At 47.0% G+C, this 26925-nt stretch overlaps 1 protein-coding gene across 2 annotated transcripts in view; it reads right to left on the minus strand.

The window, feature by feature from the left end:
* DHRS11 (dehydrogenase/reductase 11) overlaps positions 1–15361 on the minus strand; it is a 554518-nt gene extending 539157 nt beyond the window's left edge. The window contains exon 1 of one of the 2 annotated variants that reach the window (XM_078679785.1): positions 14764–15183. In XM_078679785.1, the coding sequence (XP_078535911.1) occupies positions 14764–14895 (132 nt within the window). In that variant the 5' untranslated portion in view covers positions 14896–15183. Of the gene's footprint in view, positions 1–14763 lie in introns of both variants that reach the window. The other variant, XM_078679784.1, reaches the window with a different exon arrangement.
* Between the last annotated feature and the right edge of the window lie 11564 nt (positions 15362–26925).

Genomic DNA, 26925 nt, shown 5'->3' on the forward strand with positions numbered 1-26925 from the left:
CATCTCTATCACACGCTCGTCACTCACAGTGCACAGATACACTGCTCTCACACATCACTCACCTTAAAAATAAATTAAAAGGATATGGTGTTTGAAGCACTCTGTGTAAGAAGTATTCCAGGTTATCAGAGCAAGAGTCTGCAGAAAAGAGTTTGCTCTATCAGGGGACCCCCTGAAAGACTGTGGCCCTGTGCCAGAGCCCACTTTGCTCATGCCTTAAAATGTCTTTATTATTTATTATTTATTTTATTTATTAAGTTTATAAGGCGCTCAGCTACCCAAAAAGGGTTTCCCGGCGCCAGGACAGAAAATAGGAATGACACATGACATTCAGCAGATGTTATAGATCATACAACCAGGTTTTAAGGCTTTTCCGAAAACGTATGTAATTGGTTTCTTTGCGAATGGAGGTAGGGAGCGTATTCCAGATGGAATGGCCTAGATAGAAAAAAGATCTCCTTCCCATTCTGGAGAGCTTAACCCTGGGTATACAAAAGTTTCCCGAGGTTGCAGATCTTAATTGACGGTTAGGTACGTATGGACCCACTAATGCTTAGACACATTTAGGGGCAGTACCTGCTTTTATTTTAAACATGTAGCTCAGGGCTTTGAACTTAATATGGTTCTCCACCCTGAGCCAATGGAGATCACGTAAATATCCAGAGATGCTGGAGGTTTTGGGGATCCTATAGAGCAACATCCATAGAATCTTCTTGAGCCATTTTAGAATTGTAAAGCATAGTGCAGCTACTTTAACAGTTTGTTGATGCATGGAAAGTGTGTTGTCCACGATAACGCCGAGATTCCGGACGTGGCTGATAGGTTCAGCTAGATTTCCCATTTGAGTAGGCCAATGGGCAAGTTCCCAAAGATCTTTTTGTTTGCCCAGGATGAGAACCTCAGTCTTGTCACCATTCAGTTTTAACTGGTTTTTAGTCATCCAGTTAGAGATGTTGGTGAGACCGCGCTTGAGATGGGAAGGAGCAAGCGGATTGGAGTCGGAGAGGGAGAAGATGATTTGGGAGTCATCTGCGTAGGTAAACAAGGTCAGTCCAGCTTGATCAGCTATGTCCGCTAGAGGTCTGACATAAAGGTTGAATAGTAATGGGCTCAAGATTGAGCCTTGGGGTACTCCGTGAGAAGAGGTATATGTTTTTAAACAGGCTGTGGTTGACCTGCTTTGGAGTGTGCGATTATCTAGAAAGGAGATGATCCAATCCTGTGCCGCGCCACATATACCGGTATTTTTAAGTGTATGTATTAACCTTTTGAGCGAGATGGTGTCAAAAGCCGCACTAAGATCTAATGAAATAAGTGCGACTGTTTCACCTTTATCCAGGAGTTTTCTGAGGTTTTCGGTGACACCCAGTAATGTGGTCTCGGTGGAGTACCCTGCCCGAAAAACAGATTGGGAGGGATGAAGAGAATTATTGGTTTCGGTAAAGTGCGTTAGAAGTGAATGAACATATCTTTCCAGGATCTTTGAAAATACGGGTAAGAGGGAAATAGGTCTGTAATTGGATAGTACCTCAGGGTCAGCCATGGGTTTTTTAAGAAGGGGTGTGACCATTGCCTGTTTCCAGGGAGCAGGAACAATGGATTGCAAAAGAGGTGTTGAGAGTATTAAGAATCACCTTCAGATGAGGGGTATCAAGTTGTTTCAGAATATTGATAGGGACGGGGTCATTGGGTGAGCCTGATTTAATGTTTTCAAGGATGATTTTGAATTCATCCATACTCATGAGAGGCCAACAATCTAAGATGCCCGTGGAAGCCAGGGAGGTTTCATTATCCTCTTGATTAGTGTAAATGGTATTGTCCTATAAGTTTGTGGAAATGGTATTGTCCGGGTTGGATTTGTTCATTTCCAAAATTATATTTTCAATTTTCCCATTGAAGAATTGGGCGAGATTATCGCATTGTAGTTTATTTAAAGGTCACGGAGTTGCGACTGTTTGGGATCGAGCCAATTCTTTAACCATAGTAAACAGAATTTTAGAACGTTTGGTGGCATCAATGATAGTTTTAGATACATATGCAGCTTTCGCTTTTATGCAAGTAGTATGATATTCATTTCTGGCCTTGGTATATATAATTTTTAGCTCAGGTGAATAATGTTTGCACCATTTCCTCTCAAGTGCTTTACATTTGGATTTTTCTACTTTGAGCGATTCATTAAACCATGGTGCCGGGGGACGATGGTTGTTGATTTTTTTATTGGATAAGGGCAAACATAGATCAACGGCGTTAGAAAGCCAGGATTGTGTGAATTCAGCTGCAGTTTCTATTTCAAGACCATCTGAGGGGGAATTATCACACAAAGCTTTGTTTAAAGCAGAGAGGTCAAGTTTTTTCCAGTTCCTTCTCGGTATAGTTTTGGGGGGAAAAGGAGAGGTGCCTGGGACGGGAAGCTCAAGGGTAAATCTAGCTAAGAAATTATCTGACCAGCATATGGGAATGGCAGGTTAACATACCATCTCAGAGAGGCTAGAAAATATAGGGTCAAGTAGGTGTCCTGCTTTATGTGTGGGGCCGGTATTAAAAAGCTTAATGTTGAGCGCGGCAAGGTCATTTATTAAGTCAATATAGGTATTGTTGGAAGGATCTTCTAAGTGAAGATTAAAATCTCCAATGAGAGAGAAGTTTTTAGAACTAATGTGAAACGAGGTGATGAAGTTGGTGAATGTGGTAACCCACTGAGTAGGGTTTCCTTGAGGACGATAAACCAGTATTCCTTATAGAGTGAAATTTGGGGTCAAAGTTAATTTAAAAGCAGCACCTTCACAATCAGGAATGTTTTTTTTTTTCAAAACAAATTTTATTAGGTTTTAGCAGTTGACAGCATAATAGAAATAATCCACCGCTCCCTAAGTAGCAGAGAGGCAGTGGGCATATCAAAAACATCACATTCATATACAGCCAGCTAATATTCCCCCAGTTCCCACCCACCACTAACCCACCCGGAACCCTCCCTCCACCCCGCACGGTGTCTGTATTGTCCATCTAGAGGAGCCTAGCAATCGTAAACGCTGCACGTGAGCCACGTCACCCTAAGCCAGTACAGACGCGATCTGCGTCGGTGACCCGAGGCTGCGGGGGGTCCAGCAGAAGGCCTCTGTAGTCAGCCCATTTCTTCCAGATCTTATAATGTTTTGCAGGACACCCCCTCGCCTCAAATATCGGACGTTCTAGACCCATATTAAAGTCCAAACCTCGTTTCCACACCTCCAGCAGGGGGGCTCTAGTAGCCTTCCAGGCCCTAGCTATGTCCCTCTTGGCCACTATAAGACCCAATAGGAGCAAATGCCGCTTGTACAAATTCCCCCCACCTGTTCCATGACATGGAGAAGGCCCAACTTCGGCGAGCGAGGGAGCTCCCAGCCCAGCACCTCTTCCAGGCACTCCCACACTCCTATCCAAAATTTCTGCAGTCTCACACACTCCCACACCGTATGAAGAAAGGATCCCACTGCACTGCCGCACCTCAGACAGTCCGGGGAGGCAATCAGACCCGCTTTCCACAGTCGTTCCCTCGTATAGTATGCCCTATGGAGGTACTTGAATTGAATGAAGCGCAGGCGCACCGCAATCGCTGCTCCCCTAGGGGCCTCCAGGGCCTCCCTCCAATCCTCTTCTTCCAAACTCCCCAACTCTCCTTCCCACACCAACCGCAATTTGTCTAGGGAGGGGGAACAATGGGTGACTAGTGTCTGGTATATACTAGAGATTTTTTTTGTTTCCAATTCCCCCATGAACAATTTAGCCTCAAGAGGACTGAATTCTGGCAAAGAAGTCAAGTTCGCTATGGTAGGGGTCAGGGCATGTCGAAGCTGCAGGTATCGAAAGAATTGGGATTGGGGCATATCATACTCATCTCGCAGAGCCTGAAACGACTTTAGGACCGGGCCCTTCATAACATGACCCAGCGCCGAGACGCCAATTGCGTCCCAGCCACCAAAGCCCCGCAGGGAAGCCAAAGCCAGCAGCCTCCCATTGTGCCACAGCGGGGTTTCCCCCGTCAGTCTGTTCCACCATCCCATACGGTGGAGCGCATCGCGCCACACCCGGAACACCGTCTGTGTGACTGCCGGGAGTCTTTTGCGGAGTGCCACCGAGTATAATATCGTATGGAGCGTGTGCGGGTCCATAAGGTATCTCTCCAGGGCGTAAGTCGGGTCACCGCGATCCCCATACCACCACTCATTGAGGACCAGCAGGTGTGACGCTTGATAGTATGACTGAATGTCTGAGGCTGCCAGACCCCCACAGTACGTCGAGAGGAAACATGTGCGGAGCGCCACCCTCACTGCCCCTCCCGTCCACAAGAACCGGCCCAACGCCGAATCCACCTGCCGAAACCACTGCCGCGATATCGGGTATGGATAATTTTGAAGCTGATAAAGGAGGTGAGGTAGGGCTACCATCTTAAAGATGGCCGAGCGTCCATACACATTCAGCGGCATCCTGGACCATATTTGCATGTCCGATCGTATTCTATCCCACACGGGTAGAACATTGCGGGACCACGACACTCCCGGCACGTCTGTCAAAAAGACACCTAGATATTTAAGGCCTCCCACCGCCTCCTGCAGGGCCGAAGCCCAAGGACCCAAGTCACTACTATCTCCCAGGACCCACAATTTGGACTTCTGTACGTTCAATGTGAGGCCGGACACGTCGCCGAAGATACGCATTATGTCGAGGACCCTGGGGCCGGATCTGTTCAGGTCCGTAAGAAAGAAAAGGACATCATCGGCATAAAGCGCGATTCTGTCAGTCGGTCCTCCCACCCATTCCACACCACGCAACTGCGCATCCATCCGCACCCAGGCCGCCAGGGGCTCCATCGCTAGTGCAAACAGGTAGGGCGAGAGGGGGCACCCCTGCCGCGTACCCCGGCCTATCAGAAAGGAACTGGACACCGCTCCCGCAACCCGCACCGCCGCTGTCAAGTCAGTATAGAGTAAGTGAATATAGGACAGAAAACGGGGGCCTAGGTTGAGGCGTAGAAGCAGCGCCCGAAGATACGGCCAGCTCAGGGAATCAAACGCTCTATCGATATCTGCCAGTAAAAGGGCCGCCGGGATATCAGCCGCTCGCGCCGCTTCCACCACCAACTGCGCCCTGCGAATGTTATGTCGAGTCGCCCTGTGGGGCATAAAACCGGCCTGGTCTGGATGGACCAGGTCCGATATATAGGGACAAAGGCGTTTCGCCAAGGCTTTTGCTAAAATTTTTGCTTCGAAGTTCAGCAAGGAAATCGGACGATATGACTCAGGGCGATCCGGCGGCCGCCCAGGCTTGCAAAAGACGACCACCTCCGCATGTCGCCAGTCCGCCGGAAGGCATCCACTGTCCCGAGCCGCCTCTAGTGCCTTCCTATAGCGCATCCCCAGTTGAAGATGAAACATTTTCATAAATTCGCAGGGGAAACCATTGGGCCCAGGGGCCTTTCCAGCGTTCAGTTCACTCAGAGCCTCTCCCAGTTCCTCCGCAGACAAGGGGAGGTCCAGTCGGGCTCGGCCCTCATCCGAGAGCGCCCGAGGCGGGAGATCAGCCAGGAATCTGTCGATGTCCTCCGCCGCTAGAGACTCCCGGGGCGCGTACTGCGTCTCATAGTAACGAGCAAAGGTCTCAGCCAGGACCTCCGGGTCAGTGATAGGGCTTCCCGCGTCGTCTCGGAGTCCAGGCAAGGGCTGGGCCTGAAAGGTACCTTGGCACAACCTGTAGAGCATCGAGCCGGACTTATCCCCCCATTGACAAATTCTACTCTGCATAGCCAGCCAGGTATGGCGGGCTTCATCTAACAGTAAGGAATGATACATCTGTTGGAGATAAAGCAGTTGCCCTACCGCCGCGCCACTCTCTCCCGACGTGCAGTCGGCCTCCTGGCTACTAATCCGACTCTCCGCCTCCGCTATGGCCCACCCGCGGGCCCTACAATTCGCCGCGCACCACGCTATATCCACGCCTCTGAGCACCGGCTTTAGAGCCTCCCACAAGGTCATGGCGTCCGTGTCAGGGCCGTCATTTTCGGTCAAGTAGTGCGCTATAGCCTCCCTCATGTGCGATTGGTAATCATCGCGCTGTAAGTGCCATGTAGCAAGGCGCCAACGGAACGGCTGTCTCTTTGTGTTTAAAAGCAGTGTCAATGAAACCGGGGAGTGATCTGACAGTCCCCTAGGGAGTATTGCGGTAGAGCCCACCCGTCCTATCCAGGGCTGGGGGACAAACAGGTAGTCGAGGCGAGAGAAGGATTTGTGAACAGCAGACACAAACGTGTACTCACGACCACATGCATGCTGATAACGCCAAACATCCACCCAACCCAGCCCCTGCACCAATCTGCTCAGTTTTGTCGTAGTCTCAGGCGACTGATCACCCCCTGGCCTACAGTGATCTAGCCTCCCATTCATCACGTCATTCCAGTCACTGCCCACGATAGTTAACACATGCGGGATTTCAGCCCAAACATCAAACAGCCGCTCCAACAGGGCGTCCTGCAGCGGGGGCGGCGCATAGACACTGCCAAACACTACGGGCTCCTCCCCAACCTTTCCTTTGACCAAAGCAAACCTGCCATGCGCATCCAGCCACTGCGTTTCATGCGTATAGTGCACACGACGGTGTATCAATATTGCAACTCCTCTAGAGCCCCTCGTAAACCCTGCATGGAACACCTGATCATAACCATATCGACGTAAGCTAAGGGTTTTGGTGCCCATGAGATGAGTTTCCTGGAGGAGTAAAACGTCCGCCTTCTCCTTCTTCCCCATACGCAAAACTGCTCCCCTCTTAATTCTGTCGAGCACCCCTCTTACATTCCAGCTCAAAATGCGCAATGAAGCTCGTGGGGGTTCCGCCCCTTGTCCGTCAGTTGCCATCAGGGGGCCAGATCTCCGGTACGTCGGGCATCAGAGGCCACATACAGACTCTTACCATCCTCCAGACACTCACATACACCGTGCTTACTCTAGGCCTACCCACTCCCACAACTCCCCCCCTACCCCCCAACCCCCTACCCGTCCCCCCGCCAACCCCCCCCCGGCCTCAAACTATACCAACATCCCCCCCTCCAACCCCCCACCCCATACCTCAGCAACATTGAAGTACCTGTCGCGGTGCAGGCGATCCCAGACCACCAACGGGAGGTCGGAGATCTACAACACCAATGGATCCCTCCCAACTACCCACTAAGTGTCCAACTACCCTCTACCCAACGTGGGAACTAACTCCGGGAGATGACCCGCTCACTCTCGAGCGCCTCCCGACCCATGATCCACCCACGGATCACTATGTATTTAGCAGTAGTCCAGATGGCAAGTCCGATATCCGAATCTGGCTGTCCGGCACCTCTAAGCACCTTCACGGCCCCATGAGCCGGAAACATCTATTAGGGCCAGTATATCACAGGGACTCAAGACTTCAGGGGGGAAGAATCCGTCGCCTCCGTTTCTTCCACAGTCTTCTCCTGGGAAGGCATGCGCTTCTTGGAGCGCGCTCTCCAGTTACTCCTGCTGCGTGACCTGCGGGGCACCTTCCTGGGTTCCGATGTGGATGACGAATCCGAGCCCCTCCTCGGAGGAGTGTGCACCTTAACCCGCACCGATTCGTCCGTCCATTCAAATACATCCTCCGGAGAGTTGAAGAATTGAGTGCGAGACTGAAACACCACCCGTAAGCGGGCCGGGTAGAGCAGGGCATACGGGATTTTCAACTCACGAAGGCGTGCTTTCGCTGCCGTGAAGGATTGTCGTTGCTGCTGGACCAGTCTGGTGTAGTCCGGGAAAATCAGGATTTTGTGCTTTTCAAACATGAGGGGGTCCTTGGCGCGAGCCTGACGCAGGATGGTGTCCCTGTCGTGATAGTTGAGCAGTTTGGCTATCACGGCCCGGGGGCGAGCCCCGGTGGGCGGCCTCGGCATCAAGGCCCGGTGGGCCCGCTCGATGATGAAGCAGCTCGAAAGGGATTCCGGTGGAAGCCACCCCTCCAGCCACTGAGTCAAGAAGGCCTCCATATTCCCCTTCTCACAGTCCTCCGGAAAGCCCACAAAGCGCAAGTTATTTCTCCTGGCCCGTCCTTCCGCGTCCTCCACTCGCAGCGCCAGGCCCTTCTGGATTCCCTCCATGGCAGCTACCTTCTTCTTGAGGATCACTACGTCGTCCTCTACCTCCGTGATCCTGGTCTCAGTTTCCGTGATGCGGGCGACAGCGTTGCGCAAATCCTGTCGAAGCAGAGTAACATCCGCTCCGACCGCACCGATCTTCGCATCCAGCATATCTCTAGATTGCGTGATGGCTGTCATTAGCGCCGCATTATCTGGTACCGAGCTCTGCTGTCCTCCTGAGGCCCCCGCACTCCCACTCGGCCCCACAAATTTGTCCATCGGGCCCTGCTTGGAAGAGCCGCCGCTGTTGTTTCCTCTAGTCATTGTTCTCGTGGGGCTCACGCCCGCCTGCCGGGGATGGCTGGGTATAGAGACAGCCCCAACCGATCCCGTAGCGTCCAATGAGTAGCACCCCAAGCAGGCTCGGCGCACTGCACCACAGGAGGTGTCCCACACCACCACACAACCAAGAGTCAAGCCACTTTAGGAGGGCCCCGTGGTGGAGTCAGGATATCTGAATGTGGCTGTGCCCACCGACACAGAAGACGCGGAAGGCAGCCCCGGCCCCCCCTCGTGGCACCCAGCAAAGACGGCCGTCAGCAATCCACAGGCGCACCAGAGTGCCGTCGTAGTTGGCCAGTGGCCCCCACCGCGGTCCGGCCCGACGGCCGAGTGATGGGTAATGCCCCACCGGCGCCCAGGGCACAGAGGGCTGGTGCAGGATCAATTGAAGGTGGTGGGGGGGGGGTGTTGGTGCTATGGTGGGGAGTAGCGAGAGATCGGATGACTGCCGTCTCCCGGCGCTCCGAGGGCCACTAACCCCGCGGTCCGACTCGGCCGCCGATCTGGGCCAGGCACCTCCGCAGGAGCGTCCCCTCCCCCACCAGGCCGCACACCACGCGGCTCCCCCTTACCGCACCGTAGGAGTCTGGACGCTGGTTTCACCGCCGGTGGGTCTCTGACGCCGCTCACTCTACGCCAGGTATGCTTTGCCGCGGCCCCACAGGTCGCGCGGGCGGGGCGGCTCCCCACACCCCAAACGGGCCGGCGTCGCCTCACTTCCGGGCGGGGCGCCCACAAATCCAGGCCCCGGCTCCGGCGCTCAATGTAGGCCTCACCGCTGTCTCGGCTCTGCGCTGCTGGAGGCGGCAGAGATCACGCCTCCGGGGCCCCGAAATCGCTGTCGGGCCGTCTCCCCCTGCTCCCGCGGACAGCCTCTCACTTTTAGGGCGGACAGAGGTCGGGGCGACGCAGGATATTAGGAAGGATCACTGGCGGCGGGACGGAGCTCGCTCAATCCACGTCCGCCATGCTCGCCGTCTTGGCCACGCCCCCCACAATCAGGAATGTTTAATGGGTCGAAGCTACATTTCAAGTGGTTTTTATAAATGATCGCAATACCATCCCCTGATTTCAGTGCTCTATCTCTCTGCAAGATGGCGTAGTTGGTGGGGAGAGCTGTAGCTATATCAGGGCCTGCGCTGTCATTCAGCCATGTTTCAGTGAGAAAAAGAGCATCTGGCTGTTCTTCCCAAATCAGATTAAAGATGTCAAGTTTATGTTTGGGAAGTGAGCGACAATTTAGACTTAGAAACAAAAATTTGTCAGCAATAGAAGCGGTATGAGGGGTATGTGAAGTACAATTTTTCGTGATGGGGGATATTGTTGGAAATTCAGGAGCGAAAAGTTACAGTTAGAGCATGTAATGCTACCTGCATGTTTAGCCTCGAGTGTTATACATCCTTTAGGTCTAGAAGGACGTAGTGCCAGCAGTTGTTCAGATGAGAATATCTGTATGTTGGGAGTTTTTGGAGTAGGGATCCTAGCCCCTGGTCCCAGCCAGGCACGGACGGGCAGACGGGCTAATCTTTGGCTCGTCTTCGGCACGACGACGGCACAACCGCTGCGCGCATCCGCTGCACCTGATGTCTGACATGCCTTTAAAGTAGGGGACGGGCTCTGGGTCAGGTGACCGTCTGAGCACCGCCTCTCCCCACTGGCCCAATAGAATGTTCCCCTGGCGAGCAAATACCGCCCTGTACCCACCACAACAAGCAAGCCTAGCGCTTGCGGTGGACCGGGGTTACAAATGGCGAGGAAGTCGAGCTGCCAGTAAGTACAAAATTGTGCAAATTACAAAGTGCAAGGAAAAGTATTTTTAAAAGCGATAAAACACAGTTTGACTCACATACAGGTCGCGCTTCAGTTAAAGTGAAGCGCACGTCTGCTGCGCGTGATGTCTGACATGCCTTTAAAGTAGGGGACGGGCTCTGGGTCAGGTGACCGTCCGAGCACCGCCTCTCCCCACTGGCCCAATAGAATGGTCCCCTGGTGAGCAAATACCGCCCTGTACCCTCCACAACAAACAAGCCTAGCGCTTGCGGTGGACCGGGATTACAAATGGCGAGGAAGTTGAGCTGCCAGTAAGTACAAAATTGTGCAAACTACAAAGTGCAAGGAAAAGTATTTTTCTTTGTGGATAGGACACAACAGCTTAAGAGAAAAAAGGCAACACAAAAACAGCTTTCCATTGAAACACAGAAGAAAGCCAGGCCAAAGAACAACTGGAGGAAAACTATAGAAACAGAAAGGAAGACCCTGAACCACAGCTGGGACACCGTACAGACACTTGCTCAAGACAAACACAAGTGGAGGTCCTTCATTGCTGCCCTACATACCAGCCGGCATAAGGGGTAGTAGTAGGAAATAAAGTAACAAAAGTCTCAAAAAAGTAAATATACATGCTAGATAACCTCACAAGATACGGATTTAGACACTAGTTGCACAAATGTGCATAGTGCAGCAATTCGAAAATAGGCACTGGTAGCTGTTGCAACATGTGTAGATTTTCCATACATGGCAGTTGTTTGTCCTTAAATGGGGCATTCATGCTTTTAGATACATAATTAGGCAATTTATTTTGGAATTACTCCTTGTACCCTCTTGAATATCCTGCTCACTGCATTGCAGTGAGTTTTCCAATCCGTCCCATCAATTTTTTAAACTTTAGTAGGAGGCTTTCTTGAGATGCATGGCTATAAATTACCAGAGGTAAATATAGAGGAAAGGGCAGACCTGGTAACACCGGGCTGGTAATCTTTGGAGTAACTAGTGGACTGATGGTCTTGTCGATCACTAGCACCCCCTTTTGTCTGGCTGCTAAATAATTCCAAAATGATTTCTTACAGAGGAACTGTGTTATCGTTTTTCAGAGATGTCCGTAATTGTGCAGAGGTACACATGCTTGGTAGCCCAATTGACTACCATGTTCCAGTCTACACAGATGCCACCACCATCAAAATGAAAGGGTTAATATTCATAAAAAGAATTACTGAGTTGTTTTTGCTAGTATATTGACTCAAAAAATGGGCTGGACTATCTGACATAGCCCTATAATGGATGTGTTCTTTCATTCATAACAGAAGCCAAGCCTACAGTTGGTAAACACATTCTTCAAGATAAAGGGTGGCTTGCAGTGTCCCCTAGGGGTCCTCCCTCTGATTGCTACTGTTTAACATTTACATTCTCTGACAGGTACACACTGCAGAGCATCATCATGTACACTTTCTTAAGCAGATGATACCTAAATCCACATCCAAGCGGACTTCAACTCTGAAGAAGCAGCCTAACATCATAGAATCCCTTGATAACTCTTCCACTGGATGAAGGAAAATAATTGTGCCTGTATGGAACTAAAAGAGAAAATCTGGTACATAAAGGACCTGGTAATGGCAAACTTACTTTTGTATGGACCTAAAACTTGATTAATACCATCCACATCTGGCCAAGTATGAGATCCAGTGATAATCTTTGATAAAGACCTTTCATTTGTTCCCCGAGTTAATGGTGTAGTCAGTGGTGTTAGCCTACAATTGGTCATGCACAGGAAGATATTCAGTTAATACAAACCTATCACTAAGCGGAACTGATAAAAGCCTTCGTCATGGGACAAATGGATTACTGCAATGTGATCAATACAGGGCTTCTAGACATGCTCACAGAAATATTGCAAAGATTGCACAATCATGCAACCACACTCTGCCTCGATCTCTGGAAACATGATCATGAGAAACAGGGTTTCAAAACAGGTTGACTGTAGGGTCCCACTGAAAATCATCTGCACCTTCAACAGGTCCTTTCGGAACAACAGTCAAAGCTATACTCAGAATATGGTTCCATACTGCATTCTAGCTAGGATCCCTCAATCAACGAGCATGCCCCTTATCCAGAAACAAATCTTTAAATGACAAAACATGGAAGCAGGTCTTTGGGCACCAAAGAGACTAGATTTTGGAGTACATTCTCCTCCTGCCTTTCCAACATGCACTAGTTTGTTCACATGGGTACCTCCAAGTAAAACAAGGGCCCGATCACATGTGAAGTTTACCAGGGTTCCATACTATTTTCGATCCTCTTCAGTCTTTACATGGAGCTGCTTGGTGTTCTACTCACAGATAACAGGCTCACGATTCACCAATATGTCGATGATGCACAGCTCTACTTGAAAGTCTCCTCTGCAGCAGACATCCAACACTGTATGCACATCATTAAGACCTACATGCCCAGCACCCACCTGACACAATTTCTATTATTTGCGAAGAACAATAAACTAGATACAGCACCCACCTAGATCATTGGCATGAACCTTGATGACTTTGTATCCCCACTCGCACCGAATGCCAAATCACCTAATTCACCATGGGCACCAACTTCTCTCTGAAGGAACCAACTGACGAAAAACCAGGATGGCCTGGTACCATCCCTCTTCTAAAGAAAGTCAAACTCTTTCCTCCAGAAAGCAACTTCAGAACTGCTATTCAAGCCCTTGTCCTTTTGCATCTAGACGGTGGTAATATCCTACTACAGAGCCTCCCAGACTTCACACTGATACCCCATAAGGACAGCCTACATGCAGCAGCACATCTTATTCACTGCCAGAGGAAAAACCACATCATCCTCCTCCTGGTGGAACTCCGTTGGTTCCCCTTGCCAGCTCAAACTATTTTCAAAACCAGCTGCATCAGTTATAAAGCCATCCCCACCACCACCCACACAGGCAAGCTTACTGCCTCTGATGCTTCTCGGAACACTTCAGCCAGGACCCAACCAGACTGCGGACTAACAAGTGTTTATAAAAATTAAAAAAAACACCACCACACAACAGGCTTTTTCCATCTACGCACCAAGGGGCTGGAGTAACATCCCCAATGCTTTTCCAATTTAGGAAAGAGTTTCAGACTTCACCTCTTTAAAGGCCTCTACACCACAATGCATTAAGTGGCCACAACTCCGTTTCCACTCCCTCGGTGACTTTACCCCTGCCTCTGACAATGTACAGTGCTCCGCTGCCTTTTGGCTAATTTTGTGCTATAGAAATAACATATACAAAAATTGGACATTCATCTGAGAAAACTCCCCCAGACTGAACCCTTCAGATATCACTCATGCAATAAGTTGCATCAACAAAGTCAGTATGTCAGTATAGGGGTGCGCCAGGGCTGCCCCTCCTCTGTTCTATTACCCTTTTGTACGCCAGTCTACGCTCGTGGCCGTTAAGGCAACAGTTAAGCGCGTTATAAAACTGCAAAGAAACTTAACAAATGACTTATACCTGCTCCTCGGTTTCTCTAATCTGGACCAAATACCAATTAAAACTGCTCTAAAACCTCGTCTCAAAAGTTTGAGGTAGCAACGCTACTCTAGCTAAGGTTGCCAAAAAGCGATGCACACTATATTTATGGTTTAAGTTGTTTGTTTGTTTTTTAGACAGAGTTTAGCATGCAATAGCTTCAATTTAGCCGTAAATGCGTGTTTTAACGTTTAGCAATTATCGAAATAATTAAACAGCTAAGCCCCTCAGGGAAGAAGCTAAACTGTCATCCCAAGAGCACAGTGGAGGGCACAGAAGGGAACATAAGCGACGCCTGGTGCCAACAGGGAGCACCAAACGTGGCTGTGCCCGCGGGCTCAGGTGCGCCCTTCCTCGTCTGAAGCCCGGATGCCCACCCCTTCAGTTTTACGGGGGCTCCTTTTCTCTCAGCTTAGCCCGATACTGACTAAAAATATGTATATACACGACTCTAATGAGGGCATCTCAAATAAACTTCCCTTCGCGGATCAACTAAAACACTGGTTTTTATATTAGAAAAAAAGAAATAAAAGGGGGCGGAGTGGATGCATAATGGAGCTGATCGGCTCTTTGTGTTTGTGCGAACCTGGCAAGAAACTGCTTTGAACCCTGACAGCGAGAGGCGGTGAACCCTACCGAGAAAATCCTTTGAGAAAAAAAAACATGTGACTCGCACAGGAAAAGCCTGCGTGAATCCCGACACATAAAAAAAATCATATTGATCAATCGTGGCACAGGGTGCAAGGCTCTCCGAGCCCCTTTGATCCCTAGATAGGAGAACAAGAAAAATCAAGTGAACCTCAACAGCAAAGGTCAGCGAACTCTGACAGACAATCCGTGCGCACCTTTGAAAGGAAAATGTGGTAAAAGCGCCGCGACGGGGAAAAGTGAAGCCGAGCGCGCTTTCACTTTGTTCGGAGACAGGTGGCCTCCCGCGTCCCCCATTTCCTCGAAAACGTAAGCACGGGGAGACGACCCCCGTGATGAGACGGGAGGTTTGCAAGTGCGAAGCGTGATGATGATTTACCTCTATTTTGTCCACGCTGCGGGCGCAGCCCACCACCTTCATGCCGTGCTGGACGAGGAGCCGGGCCACCGCGGCTCCAATGCCGACCGAGGCGCCGGTCACCAGCGCCACTCTGCCCTTCCAGCGCTCCATGGCGGGTCCGGGGATGCGAGGGTGGAGGACCGTGCGCGAGCCGGGGCACGGCGGAGAAAAGATCCCTCACGAGCGCCGGAGTGAATGGATTCCCTCGCCTCAGCCGGAGCCAGCAGTCGCAGCACCGCCCTCCCTCTCCGCTCCGCTCGCCAGCCTTGCTGAAACTGTGATTTCCTCTCAGCACTCCCTCTCTTCAGGCTCCTTTTCTCCTCCTTCCCTCCCCTGGCTTTGCTTTCTGCACTACAGAAGCCACCCCGAGCTCCAGCAAGCCCAACCTCTGTGGCTCCAGATTAAATATTAAATGCCAGTCGCGCTTTCATTTTTCAGTTTAGTGTCCTCCTGCCGCACCGTTTTCGCCTCGTTTGCAGAAAGGGAAAAAAATCGAATAGTTTCCTGGAAATCCATCGTTATTTGATGGGACAATTGCGGATTAGCCACCGCCTGGTCCTTTGTCGCATTAGCAGCCAGCGGGAATGTGTGATGTTTCTGGTTTGGAATGTTTTTGAAATACAATAGAACTCATTTATTTTTTGTGGACATGCATGTTGTGCATATGATATCCACTAGGTAGACTGACTGATACGCTCCCCAATTTTCTTTTGAATATTTGGTACACAGTCTAGGTTTTGTGTGTGTATGTAAATAATATCTTACTTTACATTTATTTATTTAATTATTTATACAGCGCAACATTCATCCATAGGGATATCACGGCGCTAAGGAGAGCACATCTTAAGTGAGGGAGGGTTTCTGGGAATGGGTCTCTAGTTTGCTAGTCAGAGATTAGGAAACCAATGTGTTTTTCATTTTTTCCTGAATGCCAGGTAGTCGTTGGTAAGCCAAAGTTCTAATGGAAGTTCATTCCAGTGGGTGGCTGCTAGGTGTGAAAAAGAACGACCCCCTGCCCTAGTCGTCTTCACAAGTTTAGTTTTCGCCCGTCCCTGGTGGCGTGACCTCAAGTTCCGTGTGGGTGCATAGAATTCAACTCGGTCATGAAGAATTCTGGGGCCAAGATGGTGTAGGACTTTGTGCGCATGGTTTAGCAGTTTAAATTAGGCCCTTTGTCGCACAGGGAGCCAATGGAGCATCCTCATGCATTCTGATGCTGAGCTGTACTTGCTCTTGTTGCACACCAGCTTGGCGGGCGCATTCTGGACCAACTGCAGTCGAGTGAAGAGGTAGTCCGCCATGCCCACGAAAAAGTGCATTTCCGCAGTCCAATCTGCTTATGAGCAAGGCTTGGACGATGGATCTCCTACACTCTTTGGGAATCCAATGAAAGAGTCTTTTTAGCAACTTTAGTGTTGCAAAGCTTTTCCCACAAAGTGCACGTACATGGTCCTGCATGGTGAGTGCACTATCGACAAGTATGCCCAGGTTTTTTGCAACCTGTTTGGGGGCAGGTGCATTATCCAGTGCTGAGGGCCACCAGGTTGCTTCCAGACTAAATGTGCTCCTCCAAAAAGTAGAATCATCAACTTGTTTGCATTCAGTTTCAGACAGTGGTTGGACATCCAGGCTATTTCCGAAAGGCAGCTGGTTAGTCTGATCCTCGTGTCTTTGTGCCCATCAAGAGCAATCATAAGTTGCATATCATCTGCATAAGAGTAGATACTGATGCCACATTTTTTGCTAATCTTAGCCAGTGAGGACACGTAAACATTAAAGCGGTAGGGCTCAGGGAAGCTCCCTGTGGAACACCATACTTAATGGGATTAGGGTTTGATGAAAAAGTGCCCAGTTGTATGGTCTGTGTTCTATTACTTAAAAAGGAGCAAAGCCACTGAAGGGCTTTAGAGTGTATACCTTTTACATGGAGGGTTTTCAACAGGAGGTCGTGTGAGACAGTGTCTAAAGCCACTGACAAGTCCAACAGGATCAAGGCAGCGGCTCTACCCTGGTCAACCACAGAACTGATGTTGTCTAGCACTGCCAGGAGGGTGATTTCAGTACTATTAATGGCTTTAAAGCTGGTTTGAGTAGGGTCCAGGAGCTCATTAGTCTCAGGATAGTTGGTTAATTGTTTGTTTACCAACTTCTCCATAACTTTGGATAGGTATGGGAGCTGAGATATTGGTTGATAATTTGCCAGGTTTTGTATATCTGTGCCCACTTTCTTTTAATAGGGGAACCACTGTGGCTTTTTCCTGATCTCTGGAAATACTGCAGTATGTAAGGATTGGTTGAATATGTGGGTAACATAGGGGCATATAGTTGGTATTATCCGTGAAAAAATAAAATGAGGACATGGGTCTAATAGGGACCCTGATTTTACATCAGCCATTGCTTTTGCAACCTGCTCCTCTGTGAAGGGGTCGAAGTTACCGAAGTAGGACAGGGCATCAGGGTGAGGTTCTAAAGCTTCCCAATCTGTGTCACCTGGTAAGTGTTGATCTCTGAACAAAGAGTAAATGGCAGCGATTTTATCGTCAAAAAATCTGCTAATTGCCTCACAACCCTCTAATGAGGGGGACAAGACTTGAAACAGGCTGAATGGATTGCATAGCTCCTTAACTATTTTGTTGAGTTATTTAGGTGAGTTCCTATTGTTGTTCTCACGCTTTGCAAAATAGGACTTTTTGGCATTTTTTATGGCATTATTGTAGATTAACCCAAAGTAGTATGCTGTTCCTATAGTGTGTTGCACGTAATTGCATATGTTGAGAGAACACATTGGGGTGCTTAATCAAAACAGGAGAAAAAACACTTACCTCATTTCGGAAAAAGACCCTCACACACCCAGCCAGCTAGGTGTCTTGCTTCATCATCGCGTCTGCTCCTTATTGGGTTGGCGCTGCAATACCCGATCAGCACCCAAGATGGGGCCTTCTTGGCGGAGATATTTTTTCCTTTTGCAGTAGGGTGTAGTGCAAGTAGTCAGTGAAAGGGTGTGAGATTAAAACGTGAAATAGCGGTCCTCTCAAAACAACTTTAATGAAATGTAGCCACTAACCTGATTAAAAATGAAGAGGCGCTCACACCAGCTCTAAGGTTGCAGGATTATGCGCTTGTGATTTAAGTCAACATGTTTTTTGCCTATTGTCAATCATACGGCAATTCCTCAGGACCGGAGTTAGATCTACTTACACTTTTTGGTGGTGGTCTGAATTTACTGAAAGATAGTCATGACCACCCATAGAGCACCCTAAAAAGTGGTACCTGTAGATCTACAGCATAGCCTGCAACAAGAAAGATTCATAAAAATGAGTGTGTCATAATACAACAGTCTATAATATAACACTGATGGTGCACCACTCCAATTCAAAGGCGTGATACACGCATGTTTCACACTCATGTGACTGTGATCATGCACAAGACGTTAAACAACTAAGACAGCAGTAGCAATTATAAATACATTAATTGGCCCTCGGTTCCCCTCCTTTGGAAATATTATTGTAGATTCTCATTTCCGTCTTATATGACTGTCTGTCTGTCTATGTCTTGTCTGTATAGTCTCCACCTGTGCACTAAAGTTTTGCACTTTCTCTGTTGAGTACCATTTCTCGGATGTTGTTCTTCCTTGGGGTTTGTTCCCTAATCGAGGGGCACATTGGTCCAGTGTATTGGAGATTTCCCCTTGGAGGTTTTCTTTGCTTATTTGTACGAATGGGGCTTCAGGGCATTTGGGGCACTTAAGGAGAAATGGCGCTCAAATATGTTAGGGGTTACTAGCCTCCAGGCTCTTTTTAGCGCTGCAGTTGAAGTGATCTGGCCACGATAGAGGCCTTACTTCTAATATGTTGGTGGATTCTATATTGGAAAACACGAGATCCAGGGTATGCCCAGCAATATGTGTGGGTTCCCTAATCCGCTGTTTTAATTGCAGAATCTACATGTCATGGTCTAGGTGTTTGGCCGCGGGGTTGTTAACATCTTCAAAGTGAACATTGAAGTCTCCTATTAATATGTAGGTCTTGTGTTTTAGGCATGAGGGGAACAGCTGAGTGAGAAGCTGAGCACTAAAATCCGGTCTGTAACCAGGGGAGTTATAAATAATTGCTCCCCCGAGTATAATATGGGCACCGTTTAATATTTGGAACACTAGGATTTTGTGCTTCCCCAACTGAACCACTGTTTGAGGGAGGCCTGTGAAGCAGTCTTTAAAAAGTAAGGCTACCCCACCTCCCTTCCGGCCCGTTCTGTCCTGTTTCAATAATTTGTAGCCAATTGGTAGAGCAATGGTGATGTCTGGAGAGTTTTTATCATCTAGCCAGGTCTCCTTGATAAAGGCTAGGTCGGACTTTGTTTCAGCTAGCATGTCCCATATTTCAGGGAAGTGCTTAGGGACTGATCCAGCATTGACATAAATGCATTTCAGATGGGGGCGGTTCTGAACAATTGTACTCTGGGACCAGTTTATGGGTAAATGGCTACACCATTTGCAGTAGGGACATGAAAACGGACCCATCGTGTTTCCTGGAGAGGCTTTTGTGCACTGTATTCTGTTACTTGGAAGTCAATCTGCTAGTTCTATAAGTTTCTCTTTAAGTAGCAGAGCCTACTGTGTAGATCTGGGCTTGGAGATGCAGGGTTGCCTTTGACACACCTTCGACGCGGCTGCGGCCCAGTTTTTATGCTGCCTGTTTTGAGCATTAGCCACTAGACCGCTGACTTTGGGTGCTGCCGCTTCCGGTAATTTCTGGTTTCAGCAGATCCTAAGACATGGTCTAAAACGCTCCCACCTTTCTAAAGTGCAACGTGCAGATAGGCAATTATGATTATAGATGAATTGTTCATCTAAAAAAGTAAAATTTCACTTAATAAGAGGTTAAAGGGGCGTTTTAGTTAAGTGAAAATTTCAGATAAAACATACCGTTTTAAACAAACAAAACCACCTTAATACTGTTAATTTTATGTATGACATGGAATCATGTAACAGTATCTAGTTACATTTTATTGCAAAGGTTTCAAGTAACTATAACTTGTGTAACTCAGAACCATGGCCATGTACAGTGTTGTCAACAATGATGTCATATCAGATGGTACAGTGACGTTATCAATGATTTCATAGAATGTCATGAGTGATGTATTATGTGAGGTAATTAACAGTGCATGGCGAGGGCACGAGTTATAGTTACTTGAGATACCTTTAACTGGTGTTTTGTTCATATTGAAATAGCATGTTCTAACTGACATTTTCACCCTACAATAACATCTCTTCAACCTTTGTTTTTTTCAGTGAATTGCTATGGCTTTTTAATTGTAAAATAAGATATTATTACAATTCCTAACTCTATTAACACTTTAAACTTTTTTCAGTGAATTTCTTTGGTTTTTGTAAGATAAAGTAGGATGTCCATCGAATGCATGGTAAGGGATTGGACACTCAACCCCCATAGGAGGCTATCTCCTCTGCCACCACACATGGCTGACTATGTCATGTAACAGTATAATAGGTGTCATTTTAAGTAAGTCAGATCTATTGTCTTTGTCAAAGGGTCAAAATATAAAAAGCACTAGGCCTATTGTCTTTATCAATGGGTCAGCACATTGCCATATATAAAACAGACCTATGTCAAAAAGTTACCAATATTTATAATCAAACTTATATTTCTTAAATGTAATAATTGCCATGTTAATAATAGTCATTATCACAAAATATTTACTTTAAACATGTGGTAAGATGTCACTCTGTTGATAGTTATAATCGCTAAAAGTAGCATGCAGGTTTAAGGTCAATCTAGCAATGCGGGTAATGTAAAAGTTGAAGCGTAAGCAGATCAAGCTCTGAAAACTCTTGAATACTTCAGGGTTTCTTATATTACTAAACAAGTTTGCAGCCAATAAAACCAATCCAAGTAATGGGACTACCATAATGAAACGAAACATCAAGCGAACAAAATGCATGCCATAAGATGTGGCTAGAAATATCTCAAATGCAATTCTAATGTCAATAGCTCCTACCACAGCTTAACCTCTCCAATTAAAACGAACCTTATTTTCTTCTCCAAACGCCCTTCTAAATGGAAAAGCATGTTCCTTCTATACCTTGTAATCTCTAAATCAGGTAATATTCCATATTGTTTTAAATTGTCAACTGCGCCATCCCCTTCCTTTCACGGTGAAATTGACATTTCCATGTTTAAATCCAGTAACATTCTCATATAAGCTTCCAAATTCCACCTCAATATTTTTGAGAATCACTTCAGTTACTTATCCTACCAACTCTACCAACCTTCTTTTACCCCCACATCACCGAACTACCGGATACTCCACATCTAGACACCCCGGTTCAGACCCATCCCTCACAACCCGTCATGACCATTAACACCTCCCCTCCTGCCCCGTCCACCTTCCCAGAACCTATACTCAATTCTCCACCTATTGTCCCACCACCTTGGAGGTCGTCGCTCGCACGCCCCATTGTATCCTACACCTCGCCCTCCCTTCTCTCACCCCTTCCACTCCACCCAGATCTTTCCTCAAGCCCCAAATCTCCTACTATCTCCCCAGACCTTTCCTCAAGCCCCAAATCTCCCACTATCACCTTGCACTCTCACACACCTCTCCCTGATACACCTCCTTCACTCACTTATCTACCCCTGGACCACCCCCAGTAGGATCAACTCCCACAGCTAACACTTACCCTTCCTCATCCCTATCGCACATCTCATCTGATCTCCCCACTAATCTTACGACACAGTCTCTTTTTATCATTGAATCTAAACTCTCAGCCATGACTATCGAACTAACTCATATTAGAGAGGTTTTCAACTCCCTCTATACCAGGACCCCCCCATCCACATTGAAACCCCTTGCTCTCGCTCCCATAACTGCCCCCAACATACCCTATGGTTGACCAAACCCCTTCGCAGTCGAACGCATAGACCACTCCACACGGTAAGCTACCTCTCCACACCTGACCTAATCAACCTCTGTAACTCCTACCTTTCTAAACCTCTTATCACTAACCCCCCCTTACTCCAACATCCCAGTTATTTTGGGCATAAATAGAATCCCTGCTGCACCCAGTTCCCCCAGACCCTCTTCACATCTCATCACCATACACTCCCTTAAACTCACCAATGACACCCCGACTCACCTTTCCTGTATGCTTGTCAACTGCATGTCGGCTATTAGACATGCAACTGAATGATCAGAAACGATCCTCAGTGAGGCTATTGACATCGCCTTCCTCACTGAAACCTGGCTTAATGATCACTCAACGGCCATTCTGGACCTACTCGCCCCCTCCCCTCCCCCGGCTACTCCATCATTAGACAAGACATACCAGACAAAAAAAGGAGGTGGACTTGCAATAATCTATAAGTCTGATATTCAACTCTCTCTTTTACAGAACAGGCATCACCTAACTTTTGAATACCTTGGCGTTGAACTCACTGTCAAGGGCTCCGCCCCGATTAGATATCATAACATCTACCACCCTCGGGGTGTACCTCTCCTTTTCACTGATGAACTATCAAATCTTCTCACTCACTCCTCCATTTCAGATGCAAAAAAACTCTCTTTAGGAGTTTTCAACATCTACTGGAATAATGTAACTGATCCCACGGTCATACACCTCATCCACCAGCTTGAGTTAAACGACCTCAAGCATTTATGCCACAAACCTACCCACATCAAAGGGGCCACACTCGATGCGATCATCACCAACACTGACTTGGCCTCTCTTACCAATATCATCCCTATTGACAAGTCTGATCATCACCCAATTCTGTTTAAGATAGATACCAGAGCCCTTCCGCCCACTACAATAAATAACAAACCTATGAAATGGATCAGAAACCTGAAACAAATCTCACCAGGTGTACTTGAGGATAAACTACAAGCTCAACTTCATCTCACCCCATACATCCCTTAAATGCTACCGAGCTCACTCACCATTTCAATAAGACCGTAAGTGAGGTCCTGGACCAAGTTGCCCCCCCCTTAAACTTAAACAACAAAGAAAATCCAATCCAAATCATGGTTCGATCCCGAACTGAATAACAAAAGATGTCAGCTTAGACTGGGAGAAAGAACATGGAGACAACACCCTTCTCCCTCTCACCTTGCCCTCCTCAGAACCGCTAGATCCACCTATAAGAAACACATTTTTTAACGAAAAGGCAGCCTTTTGCCGTGCTCAAGTGGATCGGGCCAAAAACAGGCCTAGAGAACGTTTTAACATTGTTAGAAAACAAACATCTATGGCCCCCCTAGAGATGAAGGCATCAATCATGAGATGTGAGGAAATTGCCAGCTTCTTCTCAGAAAAATTACCAAAATTGATCAATCCTTCCATCAAATCCAGTACCTGCCCAACCACCAATTTTCCAACGACGCTGCCTCCTACACATCCTCTTGGCCTGCAACACCCCTTCCACCTAATTCTTCCAACCTCCTACCAATTCCATCCTCACGCGCTTCTACACCTCCTATTCTACAACTGAAAAATAACGCCTCCTGGCCAAACTTAAACCATCTTCACACACCAAAGACCCTCTCCCTTCATCACTAGTTCACAACCATAACCATATCATCACCCCTTATTGGGCCAAAATCATTAATACCTCCCTCGCCTCTGGATGTGCCCCCGACTCCCTCCAACTCGGACAAATCACGCCCATTCCTAAAAACCTCACTGCTGACCCCAATGATCCTAACAATCTCTGACCAATCTCTAACCTCCCACTTCTTGCTAAAGCCCTGGAAAAATGTGCCTTGCTCCAAATGGACAATCACATAATTAATTTCAACCTACTTGACTCCATTTAATCTGGTTTCAGGAAAGGCTGCAGCACAGAATCTGCAATGCTGAACATTGTTGACGACATCCACAAATCCCTTCACAATGGCGAAGTTTGCCTTCTCATTCTCCTTGACCCCTCGGCGGCATTTGACACTGTCAATCATGCCTCTTTACTCAATTTGCTTCAATCTTGCTTTGGCCTTAATGGTGTGGTCCTCAAATGGTTCACTTCTTTCCTCCAACACAGAACACATAAAATCAAAATCAAATCCTGCCTCTCTAACCCGACGACTGTCTCCTTGGGCGTACCCCAGGGCTCTATCCTTTCCCCCTCCCTCTCAAACTCTTTATGGAACCCCTCACCCTCATTCTGAAACAAGTGGGAATCAACTATCACCTTTATGCCGTCGGCACCCAAATCTATTATAAAATGAAATCACACTCTGATATTCTGCACTTAAACAATAACTTGAATAAGATCCAATCCTGGTTCTACTCCAATCATCTTAAAATGAACCCTAAAAAAACTGAAATTATTCTCTTCTCACCTAAAAATAATCGGCTACCCATCCAAAGCTGGATCACTGACCTAAATGCCCTCAATTACGCACTCTCCCTATCTGATTCGTTGAAATCCCTAGGTTTCACGCTTGATAAAAACCAGAACCTTAAAGACCACATAAAAAACTTGGCTAAAGGAGCACTCTGCACTCTCCGTCACCTTCGAAAATCAAACCCTTCATTCCCTCTGACGAATTCAAATCAGTTGTCCAATCTTTAGTCCTCTCTAGATTAGACTATAGCAAAGCTATCCTTATAGGAACCCCCAAAGTTCACCTGGACTCCCTTAGAGCTGTTTTCAACCTGGCTGCCAGACTCATCATGGATTGTAAAAGATTTGCCCACATCCCCTCAGCACTGAAAGCCCTTAAATGGCTCCCTTTGAAGGAAGATGCTTCTACAAGACCACATACATCACGCACAAAGCCCTTCATCAACAAACCCCGCTATACTTAACAAACAAATTCAAAAAGGCGGGCTGTATCAGACTGCTGAGACGCTCCAATTCGCTCTTCCTCGTCCCCCCCACTTCTAAAAAAGAAATCCACCCAATCTCAATCCTTCTCCGGAAACGCTCTGAGCATCTGGAATTCCCTCCCACTGGACCTGCGCTGTAACCCCACCTACCTCAACTTAAAAAAAGATCTTAAATATCACCTTCGCAACTAATACTGGGGTCCTTAATCTCCACACGGACCAAACTTTCTTCTTCCCCCTGCTTTGGTTTTTTTCAGTTTCTTTCCTTATCCTCTTTGCACCCACTCATTTCTCTTATTATTCTTCCCTTCCCAGACACAGACTTCTACCCCCTATGCATATGATGTTCATGTTCATTTCCGGCAATACCCCCTGTATCTTTTACTCGCACATTCCTCTACATTGATGAGTAACAGCACGTTTCTTACCCTAATCCTTGCCACGCTTATTTTTACACTGTGATGTATTCGCTTGCTTCATTTGTTATGCTTTCTCAGTTTGCCTCTGTTCATGTAAAGCGCTCTGATATCCCGGGTCTAGCCAGCGCTATGTATAACCTTAAAATAAATAAATATAGGAATGCGAGTGCTGTAATTGTAGTATTAAAACAAGCTCACTTAGAACAACGAATGTAGCTTGCCGTAAAATCTAGAAAATAGGCAGCTTTGAAGTTTTTGCATCTAAATAAAAGATAATAAAAAGCACGCAATGTAGCGATGAATAACTGCTAAAGATACAGATATATAAAATAATTGGGACTGAACTAGTGTTATTGACTTATCATGGGGCACCTATGAAGTTTGTGTGAAGGAGATTCAATCTTATATGACAAGTCATCTGGTTTATATACTACCTTTTGACAGGTGGGAAAACCCAGTAGAACTTCTTAAAATAGTTTGGGTCATGGTAGGGAAATCATTTAAGACTCAAGGAAGAGGCAATAAAGTAATTTTCCAGAATAATTCTTAATAATCTACTATGAAGATAGAGGATGAAGTTGCTTAGAAAGTATTGAAGAACATCAAGAAAAAAAAGAATATTTTAAAACAGAATTACAGCCTCCTCACGATTAAGCGTTTATTGAAAGTAAGTGTCAATTCACCAAATATCTCAAATTAAATAGTTACTACATGAGTAATTTAGATTGTAATTAGGGCTCCCGGTTTTATTGTATTTTTTTTTTTACAAATCCGTCTGCATTTATCCATATTTATTTTTTGCTATTTAGGGTTTTGTGAAAAAAATGAATCTGGAAAGAGTACATTTAATTAACTGAAAAAATGTGCGCATGAACCCCTGACAGGTTTTAGTGATATAAACACACTCAGATGATAAAATATGCACTTATAAGAAAACATTTGAATTTTAGTATCGAGGTTTTGCATATCTACTGCTGTTTATGGCTCCATTATTTGTTTTAAGCACTTTATGCTTCAATATGCAAAGTTATTAGCCTGGCAATCATGATTGACAGCATTTGAAATCCCTTAAAAAAAAAAATTTTAGTTTTTTTTTTCAAGAGGTAGCAGTGTTTTAGACAAGGGGCGCTGCCCCCAAACATGTTGAGATTTGACAACGGTGGGTTGAATATAGGAGCATATTCTTTGCGTTGGTGCAGCCTACTACGGCACCGATTGGATAGCACTTTGCTAATCCTATGCTTAAAGAGTTTGCTGTACAAATGGCAAAAGACTTTGTCCATTTCTATCTCGGCGTGGATAGCAATGTGCTAATCCTATGCTTTAAAACTTTGATAGAAAGCAGACATTTGAGGTGAGAAAATTTAGAGTGTTGCTGGTGTTGAGGGTGGTCTATAAAGGAGCTGCAATACATACCCAGTAGAGAATCCTGTATGGGATATCTCCTGCAGGAATAGGGGTGAGTCCTTGACGACAATCCCTTGCAGCCCTCAAACTACTAACCAATTGAATGGTAATTATAAACGAAAATCCAAAGGGTTGCGTCACCCTGTAATAAAATGAATAAAGAACAGTACCTGTACCAGTGATCGACTGATAACTAGATAGGTAACATCCAAAGTACTTCCATGTAATCCCGGCTCTCCTTCTGAGGACCTTTGAACACTGCTGTTTTAAGAAAGCAATAAACGTCCTCTGCATGAGCCCCAAGACGCTGGCTCCCCAACAGAGGACTGTATTTCAATTCCGGTTCTTATTGCCGCTCTCTGAGTATTGTGCCCAAACTCCGATTTCGTCCTCCGCATGACCCGTGGTGTATACAGGCTCCCCAACAGAGGGCAAAAATAGAAGCATAGCTCCACTCGTTGCGGGAACTAACTA

Source organism: Lissotriton helveticus, chromosome 3_1, assembly GCF_964261635.1.
Source record: "Lissotriton helveticus chromosome 3_1, aLisHel1.1, whole genome shotgun sequence".
NCBI lineage: Eukaryota > Metazoa > Chordata > Amphibia > Caudata > Salamandridae > Lissotriton > Lissotriton helveticus.